Source organism: Orycteropus afer, unplaced genomic scaffold (genome assembly GCF_000298275.1).
Source record: "Orycteropus afer afer isolate SDZICR_OR568_19922 unplaced genomic scaffold, OryAfe1.0 scaffold00051, whole genome shotgun sequence".
In the NCBI taxonomy this organism is placed as follows: Eukaryota; Metazoa; Chordata; class Mammalia; order Tubulidentata; family Orycteropodidae; genus Orycteropus; species Orycteropus afer.
The window spans coordinates 731994-751459 of record NW_006921638.1 but is presented as its reverse complement, the minus strand read 5'-3'; the positions used below and the strand labels follow the sequence as shown (position 1 = coordinate 751459).

Here is a 19466-nt window from a genome sequence, read left to right as displayed (position 1 = left end):
ATCAAATGCCTTTGCATAGTCAATAAAACACAAGTAAACCTCTTTCTGGTATTCTTTGCCTTGAGCCAAGATCCATCTGACAACAGCTATGATATGCCACTAGGACTCCTTTATTTTTGGTAATACTTATATATGAAACACTAACTATAAACCACACTTATCAGATTTCCTTTTCATTATCTTCTTTGCCTTGTGTTCCTCTATATCATGAAGCCCTGGTGTAGTATAATGCTAAATAAGGCAGAAGGAGTTTTACTTTTAAACATATGTGATGACTTTAAGGGGAATATGAATTGAAGTGGCTTTGAATAAATGTTCCTTATTAAAAAGCTCATGAAATGGATATAGAAAAGAAAAATGGCCACTCATACCCTTCACCTACATTCACTAGTTAACAATTTGTCATTTTTTTGTTTGATTGAATGATTTACTAAACCATCTGAAAGAGTATTTTACTTCTAAATATTTTAGCATATATCACCTAGAAATAAAGACATTCTTCTACATAATCACAATACCATATATGTAATGCAAAAGTGGTGCAAAAGCACTACTCATAGAGACATTTTGAATTATAGGACACTGAATCCATACACTTAATTAACGAATATCTCATTATGGAATTTTAGGCCTCAGCACCTAAATACCATTAACTTTGTAATGCTATCCTCTATTCCTTTTTCTCAGAACTGATAAATAAAAGGACTACATTATAGGTGCTATTTATAGGTGCTTTTATATGTGGAAGCTTGCAAAAAGAAAACAAATATTCCACTAAGCTTTGAAAATGGTCTAGGTGAAATAGGTAACTATTACAAGATCATCTCTGGTTGTGGTTACTGCCTCATTTATGCAAATATATAAAAATAGGGAAAGGAAGGCTTAATAGGTAAGAAGCTCTAGTTAAAGTCGAAATTTTCTCTACCTTTCAAACATTGGAAGGATTCAGAAGAAATGGAGCCCTCATCTTTTTTCACAGAGACTCCTCACTGCCATCAAATTGTTTCCAACTCATAGCGACCCCTCCTTGGGTTTCAGAGGTGGTATCTCTACAGAAATAGGTTATCCAGTCTTTCTTTTGAGGAGTGGCTGGTGGGTTTGAACTGCCAGCCTTTTGGTTAACAGTCAAAGGTTTTAGGCAGTATGCTACCAGAGCTCTCAGCGTAGTGCAGTCTAAAATTTATTTTTTGACAATGTCAGCAGGGCATAAGAAATTATGTGTTAATATGGGGTGGTGATCACATAATTACACAATTATTTTAATTTTCAATCAAAGTAATTTGTGTTCTTAGAGCTATTTTAGGAAGTTCTTAAATATATGAAAGAAAAATCATATTAGAGCCATGTAATTATTGTGACTTTGAGTTGTTTTTTTGTTGTTGTTGTTTTTATTTATTTATTTTGTTACCTTCCCTTCTAGAGTGATGTGAGGGAGAAACAGAAGACTATTGTTCAACAGCTTCTGTCTTTGTTGAATAATGCCCCAGGGCCTCCTACGCGAAAACTCCTTGCTAAAAATCTAGCTATTCTTTATAGTATCGGAGACACATTCTCTGTTTATGAGACAATCGATAAATGTAATGATCTTATTCGTAGCAAAGATGATTCTCCAAGTTACCTTCCGACTAAACTGTAAGTTTTAAAACATTAAAGCTGACTAGAAAACTAAATAGTGCTTCCTTGTCATATGTTTTCTGTAAAATGCACATACTATTTGATAGTTATTTTGAAACTAAATAGTTTTACTCATTCTCTTTCCATTGACTGAGAAACAGTTCTTTTAAAAAGTATTTTAGACATATTTGAAATCTATATTTGGAATCCAGAATTTTCTCACTAAAATTTTAATAGTTGCACATTTAAGAAAAAGGTATTTTACTATCTTTACAATTTCAGTGTTCTTTTAGATTAGTACTTCTTGGTGGTGAAAATTCATGATAAATATAGAAAAATACTCATATAAGATCACAAAAAGAACAGCTTCATTTCTCTCTCCATAGGAATCAGTTAATTTTATCACCTATTATTTTAGAGAAAGCAAAGAGTTATGTATCTGTAATACTAGTCCTATAGAAATTTTGGTTGGTGTAATTTTTAGCTTATTACAGGATATATTATCTCATTAAGTTTTTAGACTTAAAAGTTGATGTGAACACTGTTTTTTTATTTTTCTTAACTTTTATCTTTAAGTCCATCTTTGATTATATAGTACATGAAATTGAGTTCTGTTAAAATATTTACAGATTTTTGTTTTGTTAAAATAGTTGAGGGGATATGAAAGTACAATTTTTAGATACTTAACAAGTATCCTACCTTAGTATTTAACCGTAGATTTGAAAAATTTTATCATTTAAAATTATAATCGAATAGTCACCTTTATATGTTCTAAGATTTTTTTATTGCTATTTTGTTGTTATAACTGATTTCTAATTTAAATGTTGTTTCAGTGCTGCTGTTGTATGTTTGGGTTCCTTGTACAAGAAATTGGGTAGACTGTTGGGTAACACCTTCACTGATACAGTTGGAAATATTCTTAAAGCTGTGAAGAGTGCAGAGGTAAGTAACTATAATTTCAAATAAAGAATAAAATGGTAGCATTTTTTGGTGAGTATTCTTTTCTTTCTTTTTTTAAATTGTGATTTGGGTAAAAGTTTACAGAGCAAATTCATTTTCTATACAGCAGTTCATACACATTTTCTTTTATGACATTGATTGCAATCCCCATAATATAATAGCTCTCTTCCCATTTCCTGTAACCATGTCATCTTGGTAACATTTTATAGATGTTTAGCTTTCTTAACCACTTAAAAGAGCTTCACATATAGAAATCATACTCAAATTTATATAGAAATATATTCATAACTGCAATATTTAAGTGATCCACATTTTTTTTAGTTTGTTTATTGACTCCTTATTAGAAAATAAATAATACGATGGAATTTCATATATTCACATAAACCCAAATGGGCAAAAACTAAAATTTTCCTGACAGTTCTATTCCTTCTCTTCACATTAGCACAATCCTTACATCTGGTGTTAGTCACTAGTGCAAGAGCAAATGCTTATCACCAGAAACCCAGACACATAGTTGGTAATCACTGTATAACCAATGGATGGGTGAATTATTGTACCAGCAACAAAAGGAGATAAGGAATATAACCAGAATGGAAAAGGGTACAGAGTACTTAAGTATGCACTAAGATCTGAATGGTCTTTGAATTGCCAGGAGAGTAAGTTCTCACCCATATCATCCTTAACTAGTTTGCATCATTTACTACTGAGGAAGACCCTTTATTCTGGATTCTATCACTTCATTTGCTTTCCAACATAACTGTTACCTGTCTCCAAATTCATTTGACTTCCAAAATAAAGTAAGCTCTTGCCAACTTTATTTTTACCAATCAGTATATCTATATATCAAAAATTTAAAGTCTATGACCCTTCTATGTAAGGATACCTTACTTAGAAACATAGTCTAAAAAACAGCTCTGAAATACTTTATAGACATGGTGGGTAGTTACATATTTTTTTAAAAGTACCAAGATAAACATGGGAAAATTCAAGTGTAAAAACAATTAAGTTTCAAGAAGAATGTTGTTGTTATTGTTATTAGGTATCATTGAATCCATTCTGATTCAGAGAGACCCCATGTACAACAGAACAAAATATTGCCTGATCCTGCACCATCCTCACAAGTCATTGCTGTGTTTGAGCCCATTATTGCAATCACGATGTCATTCCATCTTGTTAAGTGTCTTTTGTCTTTTTCACTGACCCTTTACTTTTCCAAGCATGATGTTCTTTCCCAGCAACTCGTCTCTCCTGGTAACATGTCCAGAGTCTCACCATCCTTTCTTCTAAGGAGTATTCTGACTGTGCTTCTTCCAAGACAGATTTGTTCATTCTTCTGGTAGTCCGTGTTACGTGTTTTTTGCTAGCATCATAATTCAAAGGCATTGATTCTTTTTTATTCATTGTCCACCTTTCACATGCATTTGAGGCAGTTGAAAATATAGTGGGTTAGGCTAGGTGTACCTTAGTCCTTAAAATGATATCTTTATTGTTTAACACATGAAAGATGCTTTTTGCAGATTTGCCCAATACAGTACGTCATTTGATTTCTTGACTGCTGCTTCCATGGGAGTTGATTGTGGATTCATGTAAAATTAAATCCTTGACAACCTCAATATTTTCTCCGTTCATCATGATTTTGCTTATTGGTCTAGTTGTAAAGATTTTTATTTTCTTTATGTTGAGGTGTAATCCATACTGAAAGTTGTAGTCTTTGATCTTCATGAGGAAGTGATTCAAGTCTTTTTCACAGCAAACAAGGTTGTGTCATCTGCAGATCCAAGGTTGTTAATGAGTCTTCGCCCATTCCTGATGCTGTGTTCTTCATATAATTCTGTTTTTTGGATTATTTGCCCAGCATGCAGATGAAATAAGTATGGTGAAAGGATACAACCTTCCTGATTTCAAACCATTTAGTATCCCCTTCTTCTGTTTGAGTGTCTTGGTCTATGTACAGGTTCTTCATGAGCCAAGTTAAGTGTTCTGCAATTTCCATTCATCATAGTATTATCCATAATTTGTTATGATCCACATAGTTGAATGCCTTTGCGTAGTCAATAAAACACAGGTAAACATCTTTCTGGTATTCTTTGTTTTCAGCCAAGATCCAGCTGACATCAGCAGTGATAGCCCTCATTCCATGTCCTCTTCTGAATCCAGCTTGAATTTCTGGAAGTTCCCTATCAATGTACTGCTGTAACCATTTTTCAAATAATCCTCAGCAAAATTGTACTTATGTGTGATAATATTTGATGATTTCCACATTCTTGTTGGGTCACCTTTCTTTGGAGTGGGCACCAATATGGATCTTTTCCAATCAGCTGACTGGGTAGCTGTCTTCTGTATTTCTGGGCATAGATGAGTGAACACTTCCAGCATTGCATCTGTTTGTTGAAACATCTCAGTTGATATTCCATCCATTCCTGGAGCCTTGTTTGCTGCCAGTGCCTTCAGTTCAGCTTGAACTCCTCCTTCAGAGCTATTGGTTCTTGATTATATGCTACCTCCTGATATGGCTGAATATCAACCAGTTCTTTTTAGTACAGTGACTCTGTATATTATTTCCATCTTCTTTTGATGTTTCCTGTGTCATTCAATATTTTACCCATAGAATCAGTCCTTAAATACTGCACCTCAAGGGTTGACTCTTTTCTTCAAGGTGCAGCTTTTTTCCTTTCAGCTTGAGCAATGCTTAGCATGATCTTCCCTTTTGGGGACAGGTAAGGCAGGTCGGGGCATAGCCCCCAGGCAGCAGGGAGCAACTGTAGACAGTTTGGCCAGCAGAAACAGGTAGGGGGTAGCCCAAGAAGTGAGTGGAGCAGTTGGAACAACTAAGGGAGGCAAATATGTCTATTGGTTTGTCGTACTGTGGTGGCTTGTGTGTTGTTTTGAGGCTGAAGGCTGTGCAGGGGTGCCCATGGTGGACCAGTTTCAGTGGAACTTCCAGACTGAGACAGACTTGGAAGAAAAGAGTCCATCCACTTCTCAAAGAATTGGCCAGTGAAAACCTTATGAATAGTAGTGAAACACTGTCTGATGTATTACTGGAAAGTTTTATGAGTAGCTCTGACACATTGTCCAAAACAGTGCCAGAAGATGAGCCCCTCAGGTTGGAAGACACTCAAAATATGACTGAGAAAGAGCTGGCTCATCGGAATAGAACCTACCTTGATGTGGATAAAGTAGAGCTTTTGGGCCCACCATGCTATAGTGGCACAACTCAATATGAGAAGAAACAGCTACAAACATCCATTGATAATCAGAACATGGAATGTACAAAGTATGAATCTAGGAAAATCAGAAGTTGTCAAAAATAAATTGGAATGCAGAAAGATTGGTATCTTAGGCATTAGTGAGCTGAAATGGACCAGTTTCGGCCTTTCTGAATCAGATAACCATATCTACTATGCTGGGAATGACAAATTGAAGAGGAATGGCATAGCGTTCATCGTTACAAAGAATATTTCAAAATCTATCCTGAAGTACAATGCTGTCCATGATAGAATAATATCTATACACTTACAAGGAAAGCCAGTTAATAATACTGTTATGCAAATTTACGCACCCACCACCAAAGGTAAAGATGAGGAAATTGAAAATTTTTACCAACTTCTGCAGTCTGAAATTGGCCAAACATGCAATTAAGATGTGCTCATTATCACTGGTGACTGGAATGCAAAGTTGGAAACGAAGAATCGCTGGTAGTTGGAAAATTTGGCCTTGGAGATAAAAATAATGCTGGAGATCGTGTGATAGAATTTTGCAAGACCAATGACTTACTCATCCTGAATATCTTTTTTCAGCAACACAAATGGCGGCTGTACACGCGGACTTCACCACATGGAATACACAGGAATCAGATTGATTACATCTGTGGCAAGAGGCGATGGAGAAACTCAACACCTTCAGCCACAACAAGGCCAAGAACTGATGTGGAACAGACCATCAACTGCTCATATGCAAGTTCAAATTGAAGACAATTAAAACAAGTCCATGAAAGCCAAAATATGACCATGATTATATCCCTCCTGAATTTAGAGAACATTTAAAGAACAGGTTTGATGCATTGAACACCAGTGACTGAAAACTAGAGGAATTGTGGGATGACATCAAGAACATCATCCTTGAGGAAAGCAAAAGGTCATTGTAAAGACAGGAAAGGAAGAAAAGAGCAAAATGGATGTCAGAAGAGACTCTGAAACTTGCCCTTGAATGGAGAGTAGCTAAAGCAAATGGAAGAAGTGACAAGATCAAAGTGCTAACAGAAGATTTCAAAACAGCTCAAGAAGACATAGTCAGTTATTATAATGAAATGTACAAAGACATGAGTTGGAAAGCCAAAAGGGAAGAACATACTCAGCATTTCTCAAACTGAAAGAACTGAAGAGGAAATTTAAGCCTCGAGTTGCAATATTGGAAGATTCTAAGGGCACTATATTGAATGATGCAGGAAGCATCAAAAGAAGATGGAAGAAACATACAGAATTGCTGTACCAAAAAGAACTCTTCAATGTTCATCCATTTCAGAAGGTGGCATTTAATCAAGAACTACTGGTATTGAAAGAAGAAGTTGAGGCTGCACTGAGGGAAGTGGTGAAAAACAAGGCTCCAGGAATTGACAGGATACCCATTGAGATGTTTCAACAAACGGATGCCATACTAGAGACGCTCACTATACCAAGAGATTTGGAAGACAAGTGCCTGGCCAACTGACTGGAAAAGATCGGTATTTGTACCCATTCCAAAGAAAGGTGATCCCATAGAATGTGGAAATTACTGAACAGTATCATTAGTACCATGCACAAGTAAAATCTTACTGAAGATAATTCAAAAGTGGTTGGAGCAGTATATTGAAAGAGAACTTCCAGAGGTGCAGGCTGGATTCAGAAGAGGATGTGGAATGAGAGATATCATTGCTTATGTCAGATGGATCTTGGCTCAAAGCAGAGAATACCAGAAAGGTGTTTTATTGACTGCAAAGACATTTGATTGTGTGGATCATAACAAATTCTGGATTTGAGAAGAATGAGCACTCCAGAACACTTAATCATGCTTATGAGGAACTTGTACGTAGACCAGGAGGCTGTCATTTGAACAGAGCAAGGGGAAACTGCATGGTTTAAAATCAGGAAGGGAGTGCATCAGGATTGTATCCTTTCACCATACTTAATCTGCATGCTTAACAAATAATCTGAGAAGCTGGACTATATGAAGAAGAGCGTGGCATCGGAATTGGAGGAAGACTCATTAACAACCTGCATTATGTAGATGACACAGTTTTGCTTGCTGAAAGTGAGGATGACTTGAAACATTTACTGATAAAGATTGAAGAATACAGTCCGAAGCATGGATTATACCTCAATATAATGAAAACAAAAATCCTCACAGTGAGACCAGTAAGCAGCATCATGATAAGTGGAGAAAAGATTGAAGTTGTCAAAGACTTCATATTACTTGGTTCTACAATCAACACCAGTGGAAGCAGCAGTCAAGATATTAGACATCATATAGCATTGGGCAAATCTGCAAAGGTTTCAAGTGCTGAAGAGCAAAGATGTTCCCTTGAAGACTAAGGGGCACTTGACACAAGCCATGGTATTTTTAATAGCCTCATATGCATGTGAGAGCTGGACAGTGAAACAGGAAGACCGAAGAAGAGTTAATACTTTGGAGTTGTGGTGTTGGTGAAGAATGCTGAGAGTATCGTGGACTGCTAAAAGAACTAACAAATCCATCCTGGAAGAAGTGCAGCCGGAATGCTCCTTGGAAGCAAAAATGGCCAGACTTGGTCTCACCTACTTTGGTCATGTTGTAAGAAGGGACTATTCCCTAGAGAAGGATATCATGCTTGGCAAAGTGGAGGGACAACAAAAAAGGGGAAAGCCCTCAATGAGATGGATTGACACAGTGGGTGCAACAATGGGCTCAGGTATAGCAAAGATTGTAGGGCTGGCGCAGGACCAGGCAGTGTTTCATTCTGCTGTACATGAGGTCACTATGAATCGGAGATCACTTGATGGCAACCTAACAACAACTCCAGGTCTTTACACATTTCATAATGATTGTTTACCTTGTCCTCTCGAGCTATCCTTTGAAATCCTCTGTTCAGCTCTTTCATGTATCATTTCTTTCATTTACTTTAGTTACTCTCCATTCAAGAGTAAGTTTCAGCATCTCTTCTGACATCCATTTTGGTCTTTTATTCCTTTCCTGTCTTTTTACAGAGTTTTGCTTTCTTCACATACAGTGTCCTTGGTATCATCCCACAACTCATCTGGTCTTTGGTCATTAGTGTTCATTGGATCAAACTGCTTTTTGAAATGGTATCTATATTCAAGTGGAATATGTTCAAAATTGTACATTGGCTGCTGTGAACTTGCTTTCATTTTCTTCAGCCTCAGCTTGAACTTGAATATGAGCAATTGTGATCTGTTCCACAGTTGGCCCCATAGTTAGTCTGACTGTTAGTATTAAGCTTCTGTATCGTCTCTTTCCACACATACAGTCTATTTGATTCCTGTGAATTCCATCTGTCATGGTCCATGGGTATAGTCTCAGTTGTATTTGCAATGAATAAGGTGTTGGTCTTGCAAAATTCTATCATGTGATCTTTACTGTTGTTCTGTCCCCAAGGCCATATTTTCCAAATACTAATCCTCCCTTTCCAACTTTTGTATTCCAGTCAGCAGTAATTACCAATGCATGTTGTGATTGCATGTTTAATGAACTTCAGACTGCAGAAGTTGATGGTAAAAAAAAAAAAAAATTCTTCAATTTCTTTGTCTTTGACATTAGTGGTTGGTGCATAAATTTTGAATAATAGACATATTAATTGGTTTTCCTTGTAGGCGACTGGATATTATCCTATCACTGACAGCATTGTACTTCACGATGGATCTTGAGAGCTGCTCATTGTAACAATGAATTCAGCGCCATTTTTTTTCAGTTTGTCACTCCCAGCGTAGTAGATCGTATGATTATCTCATTCAAAATGGTCAATACCAGTCCATTTCAGTTCACTGATGCCTAGGATTTCAATCTTTATGCATTCCATTTCATTTTTGAGAACTTCTAATTTTCCTAGATTTATACTTCATACATTCCATTTTCGGATTGTTACTGGGTGCTTGCAGATGTTTCTTCTCAATTTGAGTCATGCCCCATCAGCAAATGAAGGTCCTGAAAGCTTTACTCCATCCACACCATTAAAGTCAACTCTACTTTGGAGAGGCACCTCTTCCCTAATCATATTTTGAGTGCCTTCTAACCTGAGGGGTCATCCTTGGGCACTGTATCAGAGAATGTTTCATGACTCTTTCATAGAGTTGTCTACTAATGTGTCAGACAGTGTTTCACTGCTATTCATAAGGTTTTCAGTGGCCAAGTTTTTCACAAGTGGATGACCCCTTCCTTCTTCCCAGACTGTCTTAGTCTGAAAGCGCCACTAAAACCTATCCACCATGGGTGGCCGGCCCTCTGGTGTTTCAGATACCAGTGGCATAGCCTCCAGCCACACAGCAACATGCAAGCCACCACAGTACAAAAAACTGATAGACAAGTGATTCTTCATTTTATAGTAACCATTTATTGAATGCTTATCAAGATATAAATTTTGTGCTAAGTGCTTTTCATATAACTTCATTTAATCCACATCAACTCTGTGAAATTGGCTTTATATTGAAATAAGATTTTTCAAATTATAAACACTTCAAGCAACTGTTACTATTTCTTGATGTCAGAATGAGTTGCTTAGTATGTACAAAAAGCTGAATATTTCTCTAATATGTGAGATAAAGATCAGTGCTTCATGCTATTCTTCACAGTGGGATTTTGTTTTGGTTTTCTTCATTTAAAATACTTTTCTTTTTTTCTCTCTGTGGGTAGTCTCAAGGTCGATATGAGATTATGTTAAGTCTGCAGAATATATTGAATGGACTAGGAGCTGCTGCTGCACCTTGCCACAGGGATGTTTATAAAGCTGCTAGATCTTGCTTAACAGATAGATCCATGGCAGTTCGTTGTGCTGCTGCAAAGGTAAAATTTATAAACAGACTTTATAAAAATTCATATGAAAGAATGAAATAATTTTATTCCTGTGAAGTATTAGTAACAGTTCTGTGATCTTAAAACTACAGCCTTGGCAAGCAGCTAGTACTAACTATGTCATTTTAACATAAATAAACTGAGCCCCAGAGAGTTATGTGGATTTCCCAAGCTGCTTCTGGTAGTTTGAAACACATTGTCAGAAGGTGGGAGTTCAAGTTTCCTGCCTCTTAGTACTCTATTAGGAGCTCTGGTAGCATAGTGGCTAAGACACTTGCCTGCTAACCAGACAGCTGGCGGTTCAAACCCACCAGCCACTCCTCGGAAGGAAGGTTGGGCAATCCTACTTCTGTAGTGATACTGCCTCGGAAACCCAAGGAGGGGTCGCCATGAGTCGGGTTTGACTCGACGGCACATAACAACAACAACAACAACAGTTCTCTATTATACTTCCTTTCTTTAATTGTGAAAACTAAAATCTACGTAAAAAACCAAACCCACTGCTATGGAGTCCATTCCAACTCCTAGCAGCCCTCATTGGGCTTCCGAGGCAGTAAGTCTTTGTGGAAGTACATTGCTCGGTTTTCCTTCTGCAGAAAACTGCCAACCTTTTGGTTAGCAGTCAGATGCCTTAGGCACTGCGCCACCAAAGCTCCTAAAATCTACATGTAAGGCTTAATTTTTGTTTTAAAGTGATTTGTTTTGTTTTTAATCAGGTCTTCTAAGGATAATTACTTGGTTTGATAGTACAGTAAAGCTGTTTTTCTCTATTGGGATTTTCCTCACTTTTGTTCATAGCCAACAGATTATTCATTTTTTATAGCCTTCTGAGCTACAAATGGGTCTCCCACCAGCACCCCTTTGTGGGTCCATTGCCTTATGTAGTAAATCTTTATTATGTTTAGTAAATGTTCCATTGTCCCTACAATAATTTTTTAGATACTTTGATTTTATATATTACTTGTGTTAGACCTTAATAGTTTCTATTAGCTTATATAGATGTGAGTCTGACATTTATATTTTGTTTTTTACTAATCTGTTTTCTCAATTGAGTAGTGTCTCCTTGAACTTCAGAATGAGGCTGTCTTTATGTGGAGCACGGACCTGGACAGTGTGGCCACACTATGTTTTAAGTCCTTTGAAGGTTCCAATTACGATGTGCGAATTTCTGTTTCAAAGCTGCTGGGCACAGTATTGGCTAAAGCTGTAATTTCTGTACATCCAGGAGCAGGTAAAATTCATGTAATACCTTTTAGAAAGTCTTTAGTAATTTTTTCCCAGTTGATTTAAACAAACATATCTGCAAATGTTTATTGCTACTCCTTATTACTTTTGAAAAGAGATAGGCTATAAACCAATCTCATGTGTACACATTGCTTTAGGTCCTAAGAATCTGTTCTCAAACAAGTCAGTACAAAATTTGGGAAAAAAACAAATTGTGTGTTTTACCGAGTTATGTTATGGGCCATTTTAAAATGTAGACTATGAGATGTTATCCAATAGGAAAACTATGTAAATGTTGAGAATTTCTTTTAAGCAGCTTAAGTTTATATACTATTTGGCTTGCCATTTTCTTGGTTAGTATAAGAAAGCAATGGGTAGATTATTCCAAAGAACAGATACATGCAATTTACTATATTTGGACAGTTTGCTTTGTTTTTATTTCTTGTTTGTACATGTCTAGACATAAGGATGGAGTATTCTTTGTAAACAAGGGATTTTGCTTGGGTTTAATCTATAATGTAGGAGTCCCTGAGTGGTGCAAACAGTTAAGCACTCAGCTGCTAGCCAAAAGGTTGGTTGTTCAAATTCACCCAGACGTGTCTTGGAATATAGTCATAGTGATCTGCTTCTTAAAGGTCATAACCTTGAAGCAGTTCCATTCTGCATACTTAGGGTTGCCATGCATGAGAATCAACTCTATGGCAACTAAAAGCAACCTATAGTGTGTGTGTGTATATATATATATATATATATATATATATATATATAAAAGACACTAATCAATATGGAAAGCTCATTTTATCTTTTTCCAAACATTAAACTCTGTCACAAAAATTAAATTGTGATTGTTTTGTAGTACTTTACTCCTCAAACATCCTCAAATAGCAGCACTGTTATCATCTAGGAGCTTATAAGAAATGCAAAAACTCAGGCCCCACTCAATAAAAATTCTCATTTTAATAAGATCTCCAGATACTTTGTATGCACATTAAAGTTTGAGATACATTGGTCTAGATAGAAATGTTTCATTGCTATGTAAAGGAGGATTCTAGTTTTTTTTCTAAAGCAGTTTGTCAATCAGAGATGAGAGAGTATAGGTGATCCTGCTTATCTCCAATTGAGACCTGTTGTTTTAAAATGTACAAGATTGTTTTATTGTGATTCTTTTAATCTTGAAACTCACTTAGAGTCTTTTTTTATATTGAGAGGTGAAGGGAGCCACAAAGAAACTCAACCTGTAACAAAGAAAAAAAAAAAGAGTTGGAGTATTTAAGATGTTTTAAGTCTTAAGTGACTAAGGAAATTGAAAGTATGTTCAATTAAACCCTCTTAAAAATGTGAATTGGTCGTTTCCAAAATTGTATCATTGGCACTGGCTTATAGTTGTGCATTAAAAAAAATTAAAATGTAGAATTTCATAATAAATATGAATAATATTTACACTAAGGCCTCCCATAGAATAGCATTAAACTAATACTAGGATTTTGTAGTCCAACTTAATATAATGAAGAATATTTTCACCCACACTAAAAAACTTTGGCTTAATCTTTTGTTAGAAATTCTGTTATCGTCTGTTAAGTTTGAATTGTATTATAATCATTTTTCTACAACTGAAAAGTGGTCTAGATATCATTGTTTGTTTTTCTTGAGTAGTCACTAAGAGTTGACAACATAGTGCCACATTGCTTAATAACTATGGTAGTGGTTTATATAACTCAACCACAATATGTAAAGATTATAAGGTAAAGAATTGGAATGGTTTTCCTAGTAAAACTAATAGACTTCAGTTAGCCGGTATGTCATACTAAAGCACTTAAAAAGCAGAGATTGAGTATGGACTTTTTCCTGACATTGAGAGAAGTTGCCAAGGATTTATGTATTCTTTGAAATTAATTCCTGATCATGTACCTTAACGCTGTCTGGCAGTCATACTGTATTTTCCTAGTCCATTCCCTTTCCCACTTTCCTAATTGACTATTTTACACCTTTTTCTCACTTCAAACCTCTTTCCCCATCTCACTTTCATTTAATAGCCTATGTTTCATAGACTTCACCTACAACATCTATTTACCTACCAGCATCTGTATCCATGTGCTCTGTGACTTTTCTGCTGTTACCAAAATGAATTATCTGGTTTCCTATTAAAGCCAGTCCTTTCAGTGCATATTAGAGTCTCACCTGTTGAATGACATTGTTGTAGGAAGTCTCCCCTCTTCTATATCAATTTTCCTCTCCCTCTGAGATTATTCCCTACAGCATACACACACTTTTATTTCTTCCTTCTTAAAAAAAAAAAAAAAAAAAATCTTGTACCTTTATATCCTCAGCCATCCAGAGCCTCATTTCTCTTCTTCCCTTTGCAGCAAAATTTCTCAGAAGAGTTCTTGATACTCATTGTCTTTAATTCCTCTCCTCCCATATCATTCAAACTCATTTCAGTTGGGGTTTTTCCTAAACATTCCACCAAAACTATTATTATAAAAGTTACCAGTGATATCCATATCCATTTGTTCATTTATGAGTGCTTACTCCTTTTATGGAAAAAAATAGACAAAATCCTGTGCCAATATGGAACTTAAGTTCTTATGCTTCATTGTTGTAAGGTGCCATCGAGTTAGCTCTGATTCATAGTAATACTATGTACTCCAGAATGAAACACTGCCCAGTCCTGTGCCGTCCTTAAAATCCTTCCTAAGTTTGCGCCCATCTTTGCAGCCACTGTGTCAGTCCATCTTGTTGAGGGCCTTCCTCTTTTTTGCTGATCCTCTACTTTGCCAAGCATGATATCCTTTTCCATGGAATGATCCCTTCTGACAGCATGACCAAAGTAGGTGAGACTGAGTCTGGTCATTCACTCTTCCAAGGAGCATTCCAGCTGTCCTTCTTCCAGGACAGATATGTTTGTTCTTCTGGCAGTCCATGGTATTTTCAGTACTCTCTACTAATACCACAATTCAAAGGCATCAACTTTTCATCAGTCTTCCTTATTCATTGTCTATCTTTCATATGCATATGAGGCGATTGGAAATACCATGGCTTGCTTTAGGTGCACCTTAGTCTTCAAAGAGACATCTTTGCTTCTTAACACTTTTGCAGCAGATTTGCCCAGTGTAATACAATGATCTCATTCCTTGACTACTGCTTCTGTGAGTGTTGATTGTGGATCCAAGTAAAATGAAATCCCTGACAACTTCAGGTATTTCTTAAGCTGAAAGAAGTGAAGAAAAAATTGGACCTCAAGTTGCAATATTGATGGATTCTACAGGCAAAATACTGAACAATGCAGGGAGTATAAAAAGATGGGGAAAATACACAGAGCCACTGTTCAAAAAGAATTGGTCAGTATCTAACTATTTCAGGAGGTAGCATATAATCAAGAACCAGTGGTTTTGAAGGAAGAAGTCCAAGCTACACTGAAGGAATTGGTGAAGAACAGGACTCCAGGAATTGATAGAATACCCATTGAGATGTTTCAGAAAACAGATGTAGTGGTAGAAGCACTTACCCGTTTATGCCAAGAAACATGGAAGACAGCTACTTGGCCAGTTGACTGGAAGAGATCAATATTTGTGCCCATTCCAAAGAAAGGTGATCTAACCGAATGTGGAAATTATTGAACCATATCATTAATGTCACATGCAAGTAAATCTTGCTGAAGATGATTCAAAAACAGTTGCAGCAGTGTATTGACAGGGAACTTCCAGAAATTCAAGCTGGATTCAGAAGAGAATAGGGAGTAGGGAATATCATTGCTGGTGTCAGATGGATCTTAGCTGAAAGCAAAAAATATCAGAAAGATGTCTACCTGTGTTTTACTCACGATGCAAAGACATTTGACTGTGTGGATCATAACAAATTATGGATATCATTGCAAAGAATGGGAGTTGCAGAACATTTAATTGTGCTCACGAGGTACCTGTACACACAACAGGAGGCTATCATTTGAACAGTACAAGAGGATACTGCATGGTTTAAAATCAGGAAGAGTGTGTATCAGAGTTATATCTGTTCATCATACTTATTCAGTTTGTATGCTGAGGAAATAATCCAAGAAGCTGGACTGTATAAAGGAGATAGCAGCATCAGCATTGGAGGAAGAACCATTCATAACCCGCAGTATGCAGATGACACAACCTTGCTTGCTGAAAGTGAAGATGACTTGAAGCATTTACTGATGAAGATCAAAGACTATGAAAGTCCTCACAACTGGACCATGAAGCAGCGTCATGATAAATGAAGTTCTTGTATTTAGTATTGCTAAAATCAGTGGGTTATTCTGAGTCACCTTACTTGACCTTTCAGCAGTATTTAACTCAGTTGGTCTTCCTTCAGATTGTTTTTTCCCCTAACTTTTAGGACCTCAGGCTCAGTGGTTTTCCTTCTTCCTCACTAGGTATTCCTGTACAGTCTTCTTTGCTGATTCCTAATCTTAACATGGAGGAATGCCTCATGGCCTATTACTTGGTTCTCTGTTCTTTCTGTGTATGTTCACTCGCTTGGTGATCTTATCCATTCTCATAACTTAAATACCCTTTATAGGTATTCTTTGGTTTATATTTTTAGCCCAGACTTCTCTCTTGGATACCAGACTCTCATATTCAGCTGTCCATTTGGCACCTCTATTCAGACATCTGCTTGATATTTCAAGCTTGTTTGAAGTATCTTTATTGCTCCTCTCTCACATATATACAGACATACTCTACTTATGGTCCTGCTCCTCTACATTTATCACAGCACCATCCTTCCAGTTGTTCAAACCAAAACTCCTTGATGCCATCCTTGACTTTTCTGTTTCTCTCACATCCAGCTTCTAATCCTCTTGACTATCTTATATACATCCAGAACCTGAACTCCTTTGAGAAATGGCTAAATTTTGCTCTGGGGAAGCCAAGTCCAAGATGAGCCTCGGAACACCTTGTTTTGCCAAAAAGTAAGGAGCTTCCACTGGTCAGTTTTCAGAAGAGACTGCCACTAGGCAAGCCCAGGACAGTATTAGAATCAAAATAATTAATGACAAATGCTTTATAGCCTAATCAATAAAAAAAGAAGCTAAGAGTATATATGGAAAGTAAATAAAAAGGAGTAATGGAAAGTTCTTTATCACAATAGAATGCCAACTAATAAATATAGAAGGAATGATCTTTAGAAAATGATTATTTTTGCAATTATTGTAATAATTTATGCAGTTAAGATTCATCAGTAGACCCTTGGATGTAAGTTTGATAGATTATAGGATATTTGTGCAATCTTGAAGTATCACTATGCAGATTACATAGCAATGACAAAGGAAAACAGTAATCTTATGGTGGAGAAACCTGACAAACCCACTTTATTCTAGTTTTCAAAGTTAATGTCAGTCATGTAAATAGTAGGGATAGACTGACACTATGCCTTTCAGTGTTTTGATGTTATGTACTGAGACGCATACAACATCATTTATGCAGTTTTTCCTGCCAAAAATTCTAAGGAAATACCAGACATACTCAGTTACTCAGTTGAGGTCTATTCTATTAAAACAACTGGCCATACATGTATTCTTCAAAAAATACTTATATCATGAAGGCAAAGAAAGGCTATGCTAATATTTTAAAGGACACTAAAGCATGGTGGTTAAATGTAATACATAATCCTAACTTGGACAAAACATTTGCTATAAATGTAAAGCACATTGGTGAAATTTGTCTTTGGATTGCATATTAAATAATATTCTATTAGTATTAGATTTTATTAATGTGATATAATACACTGGTTGGATAAGAGACCATCTGGCCTTAGACAATACATGATGAAGTATTATGGGCTAAGGGTCTTCATGTGTGCAACTTTCAAATGGTTTAATAAGAAATATATATATACACATACATATATATATACACAAACACATATATGAAGTCAGTATCAAAGATATATAAAAGAGTGATAAAAATGGTAAATCTAGATGAAAGGTATATGGGATTTCTTTTTACTATTGCAAATGTTCTGTAATTTCCATTTTTTCTAGTAAAAAGCTTTAAAATTTATATATATATATATGTCTCCAGTTTCCATGCACTGCACTGAAATTTCTTAATCTAAGGCACCGTCATCTCTTAACTGAATTATTAAATTTCTCCTCATCCATCTTCCTACTTCTACGTTTGCCACCCTCTATAAGAGCTCTGGTAGCATAGTACCTAAGGCACTTGACTGCTAACCAGAAGGCTGGCGGTTCAAACCCACCAGCCACTCCTCGGAAGGAAGGTTGGGCAATCTACTTCTGTAGTGATACTGCCTCAAAAACCCAAGGAGGGGTCACTATGAGTCGGGTCTGACTCTGGCCCATAACAACAACAACATAGGTGCTCAGGTGGTGTAGTACCTAAAGCATTTTGCTGCTAACCAGAAGGCAGGCGCTTCAAACCCACCAGCCAGTCCTCAGAAGAAAGACTGTGCAGTCTACTTCCGTAGAGATACTGCCTCAGAGAAACCTAAGGGGGGGTCACTGTGAGTCAGAAACAACTCGATAGCAGTGAATTTGTTTTTTATAGTCTGTCAACAAAACACAACAGCAGAGTGATAGATTCTGTCACTCCCCTGCTCAAAGTCCTCTACTGGCTCCTCATTTCACTCATACTGTTTAAACACTCTGCAAGGTCCTAGCACTGGGCAGTATTTGTTCTGTTGTACTTAGGGTTGCTTTGAATTGGCACTGACTCAGCAGCACCTAACATCAGCAGCACAAAGTCTTATGTCATCTATCTTATCCTTGCACTCTAGCCTCTCCTGCTAGACCTCTCCATAGCTGCCTCCACATTGCTGTGCTTGAGCACACTAAGCATCAAGCCTTTTTTCTGTAGCTGTTTCCTCTGCTTAAAACAGTTCTCTCCAGATAACAGAGGCTAATTGCCTCACTACCCTCAAACGGCATGCAAATACTCTCTCAGTGAGGCTTAACTTAATGATACTATTTAAAATCTAAAACACTTGCCCTTCTGCCTCAGTACTCCTGACCTCATTTACCCTGTTCTGTTTTCTCTGTGACTCTTAATCACTGTATAATGTACTATATGTTTCGTTATTTATTGTTTTTTATTGTCTCTTTTTCCTAGAATTTATGATCCATAGGGCATGGATTTTGTACTTGTTTTCTTCCTACTAATGTTTCTATTCCATATGTCAAGATAGATTTTCATTGGTCTCAGATGGTTATCCCCTTTTTAAAATTCATCATTGGATTCTTTGTTCATAACTAACTTAGTTTAACATAAACTATTTTATTTCTCCACTGCTATGTGGCTGAAGTCTATGAGCATCAGAGCTTATGACCATCATTTTTCAGAAGAAGAATAAAAGGGGAAAAAATGGTACCTTTTTTTTGTTAAGGATCTAGTTGGTTTGAGGATAATAAACCCTTTAAGGTAGAAACTCAGCAATATCAAATTGATGGTAAGCATAAACATTCCTGCCCAGGCTAAGACCTCTTAACTATTATAGCCTAAAGGCTGACTGAGTAGTTTAGTAATACTTAGCTTTGATTTCTTCAGAGGTGGAGGAAATAATAAAAGCTGCACAATCATTTGAGAATTTAAAAAATTGGACATGGTTATTTTACATAAATTTCATTAAGAATTGCAGAGCATTTGGGAAAA

General features: G+C 36.4%; 1 protein-coding gene across 1 annotated transcript in view; it reads left to right on the top strand.

Annotated features, from left to right (window-relative positions):
• HEATR5A (HEAT repeat containing 5A) overlaps window positions 1-19466 on the top strand; it is a 174357-nt gene that overhangs the window by 9287 nt on the left and 145604 nt on the right. Inside the window, exons 2-5 of the mRNA XM_042780649.1 lie at window positions 1421-1632; window positions 2448-2556; window positions 10456-10605; window positions 11671-11845. Coding sequence (XP_042636583.1) covers window positions 1421-1632; window positions 2448-2556; window positions 10456-10605; window positions 11671-11845 — 646 coding nt within the window. The remainder of the gene's footprint in view (window positions 1-1420; window positions 1633-2447; window positions 2557-10455; window positions 10606-11670; window positions 11846-19466) is intronic.